This window comes from Aplysia californica, unplaced genomic scaffold (genome assembly GCF_000002075.1).
Source record: "Aplysia californica isolate F4 #8 unplaced genomic scaffold, AplCal3.0 scaffold00345, whole genome shotgun sequence".
Lineage (NCBI taxonomy): Eukaryota > Metazoa > Mollusca > Gastropoda > Aplysiida > Aplysiidae > Aplysia > Aplysia californica.
The window spans coordinates 756,289-759,554 of record NW_004797615.1 but is presented as its reverse complement, the minus strand read 5'-3'; the positions used below and the strand labels follow the sequence as shown (position 1 = coordinate 759,554).

Genomic DNA, 3,266 nt, shown 5'->3' with positions numbered 1-3,266 from the left:
TCTAACAATCACCTTTTCTCTCTTTCTCTCTCTCTCTCTCTCTCTCTCTCTCTCTCTCTCTCTCTCCCCCCTCCTCTCCCTCTATGAGTGTGTGTGTGCGTGTGTGTGTGTGTGCGTGTGTGTGTGTGTGTGTGTGTGTGTGTGTGTGCGTGCGTGTGCATGTGTATGCCTGTGTATGCGTGTGTTTGCGTGTGTATGTGTGTGTCTGTGTGTGTGTGTGTGTGTTTATATTATTACAGTACCTAAGATGTCCACCTGTCTATGACAACCATTTTTCACATCGACATTGGGTGGTCGTCTACCACAGGTCATTATAATTTTAAGATACAAGGAAGGAAGCAGCAAGTGGTCGGTTGTGTGGGTTGATTGTCTTACACACGTGTTTGCTGTAGTAGGCTCAACTGTATCAATGCAAGGTGCACATTCAATGCAATACAATACAATGTACATTTACAATACAATGTACATATAATACAATGTACACTTACAATACAATACGAAGTATACATACACTTACAATGTAATGTACACTTACACTTACAATGCAATGTACACGTACAATACAATGTACACAATGTAAACGTACAATACAATGTACACACATAATACAATACAATATACACATGTAATGCAATGTACATATACAACACAATACAACATAAACATACACTGCTATACAATGTACACATACAATACAAAGTACACATACAATACAACACAATGTACATATACAATACAATGTGCATACAATTCAATGTACACATACACATACAATACAATGTACAAATACAATACAATATAATGTACACATACAAATACAATATAATGTACACATACTGTACACATACTCAATTGCGTCGCAAATGCCGTAAAATTATTACTTAAATTCAAGATCGGTGTCCACATTCGGTACCAATATTATGACTTGATTGCGTCGCAAGTGCCGTAAAACTGTTTCAAAGACCCACCATTGTATCCACTTTTGACACCTATACGGCTTTATTTTGTCGCAAGTGCCGTAAAACTGCTACTTAAACCAAAGGTTGTGTCCACCAGGTGGAGAAAATCGTGGAGGAGCTGTTCGTTGACCCGGCCAACACGTCTGCTGCCCAGAGGAAGTTGATCAGCGCAGACGACACCAGGCCCAGTGCCCGCAGTATTGGCGCGCTCGGCATCACCATGATGGTGCTAGGTTTGTCAGTCAGCCTTCCAGTCTGTTTGTTTGTTTGTTTGTTTGTTTGTGTGATTGTTTACTTGTCTGTTTGTTTGGTTATTTGTCCGATTGTTTGCTTTTTTGAATGTCAGTGCACACGTCTGTGGTTCTGTATATTTCAACCTGTTCATAGATTTGTCAATATCGACTGCATAGTGTAAACTCTTCAATACACCATCTCGAAAAGTGCTCGTATGAGACAGTCTAACACTGAGCAGTCGATATGCTCATTCGTTTACTACAAGTGGTGGGGTTGGAAACTGAACTACCTTGAATGACCTTTTAAAGCGAACAATTACATCTAGTTTTATGGATAACACAGGTCGGCTACATATTTCTAATGAAAAAAAAAACCCAGTCGAAATCTGTACAAAACGACCGTGTACCCGTTGCCAAGGAAAATATCGGTCATCTTAGACAGGTGGTCCTCTTGAACAGTTTCATTATAATACATGAAAATGAATAGGAAAAATATGTATGGGATTGAAGAGAGAAATGGTCATTTATAAAGGTTGTCTTGGACAAATGATTGTTAGAGCAGGTTCGATTGTATTATCTTCTAAACTGTTCTTTTGCTAGTGCGATATTAGGGTTACGCGAATCTACTTTTAAAACTTCTCAGCTAGATCCATGATACTCTGTACAAAAAGAAATAAATTATGTTGCCCAGAGGAAGTTGATCAGCGCAGACGACACCAGGCCCAGCGCCCGCAGTATTGACGCGCTCGACATCACCACCATGGTGTTGGGTGTGTCAGTCAGACTTTCTGTCTGTCTGTCTGTTTGTTTGTTTGTTTGCTTGTTTGCTTATTTATATGTCAGAACACACATCTGTGGTTTTGTTTGTGTCATCCTGTTCATGCATTTCGCCACCCTAGGGTTAAAATGTTCTATCTGCTCAGTACCTAGTTTTAAGAAATTTGCCGTAAGAAATTTTAGTTTCACAATATATCAAGCTTTTTTCGAATTCATATATTCGATATTGATAGAACAGATAGAACATAAATTGGTTTTATATCTACCGTTGGGTGATCTTACAATTTGAGAGGAAAGGGGGTGTGTTGGGTTATTTATAATGCTGTCTTAGTATTAAGCCAGTCTACCCCTGATACTTCCCATGCACCGCAAAGCAAAACTAGACCCATGCTACTGTGTAAAATAAATAAAAAACCAAACTATGTTTCAAGAGCTAAAAAAAAGTTTAAAGGGGAATATTTTCCCGGAGCTTGTCTTTAAGGAAAGTTTAAAATAATTTTATGGAATTATGAATGATGATTGCAGAAGGCGTGTACAACACTGTAGCCTTTACTTTCTTCTCTGTGATTCATTCAGTCGATTGCGATCGTCCACGGACATTCGAAATAAAAAATCACCCTGGTACAAGCGGAATGTTTTTTGCTTATTTATTTTCTAACAAATACAACTGGTTGAGCAATTCGTGGAGTGATTTATTCCCCCGTATTGTCAAATAATCATTTTGGAATGTTTACCCTTAAAAAAAAAACCAAACAATGTTGACGTTTAAACTGACACTAAAGTTATGCCTACAAATGGGCAGGGGATTAATTGTTATATTCCTCTTTCACCAGTGTTTGGCGGTTTGGTGCTGCTGGATCTGAACAATGTCATTTCACACATCGCAGATTTCCTGGAAAGCAGAAAGGAAAAAGTCGAAGAAGAAAACAACAGTGCCCAGGAACAGTGATGAAGTGGGAGGGTGACGTCATAAAGACGCCACGGGAGTCCTGAAGTGGGCTGTGCTCTTATCTATCTATCTATCTATCTATCTATCTATCTATCTATCTATCTATCTATCTATCTATCTATCTATCTATCTATCTATCTATCTATGGGGAAAGGCTGAAACAGCACCTAGACAAGGAGGGCTGCTGCCTTTATAAATAAATCATTAATGGTTAAGGATAATTTTTAGTATACGGAAGGCAAGATCTATGATATACCTTCTTTGTACACTGCCAATTTTGTGATTCAACTTTTCAACATCACAAACTTCCCTACAACTCCACTCCTATTTAACTATTGGTATGAAATA

General features: G+C 38.4%; 1 protein-coding gene across 1 annotated transcript in view; it reads left to right on the top strand.

The window, feature by feature from the left end:
- Nucleotides 1–2,106, top strand: part of LOC101855808 — a 6,994-nt gene extending 4,888 nt beyond the window's left edge. The window contains exon 3 of the mRNA XM_013085118.2: nt 1,057–2,106. Within this exon, the coding sequence (XP_012940572.2) occupies nt 1,057–1,374 (318 nt within the window). The 3' untranslated portion in view covers nt 1,375–2,106. The remainder of the gene's footprint in view (nt 1–1,056) is intronic.
- Nucleotides 2,107–3,266: the final 1,160 nt, after the last annotated feature.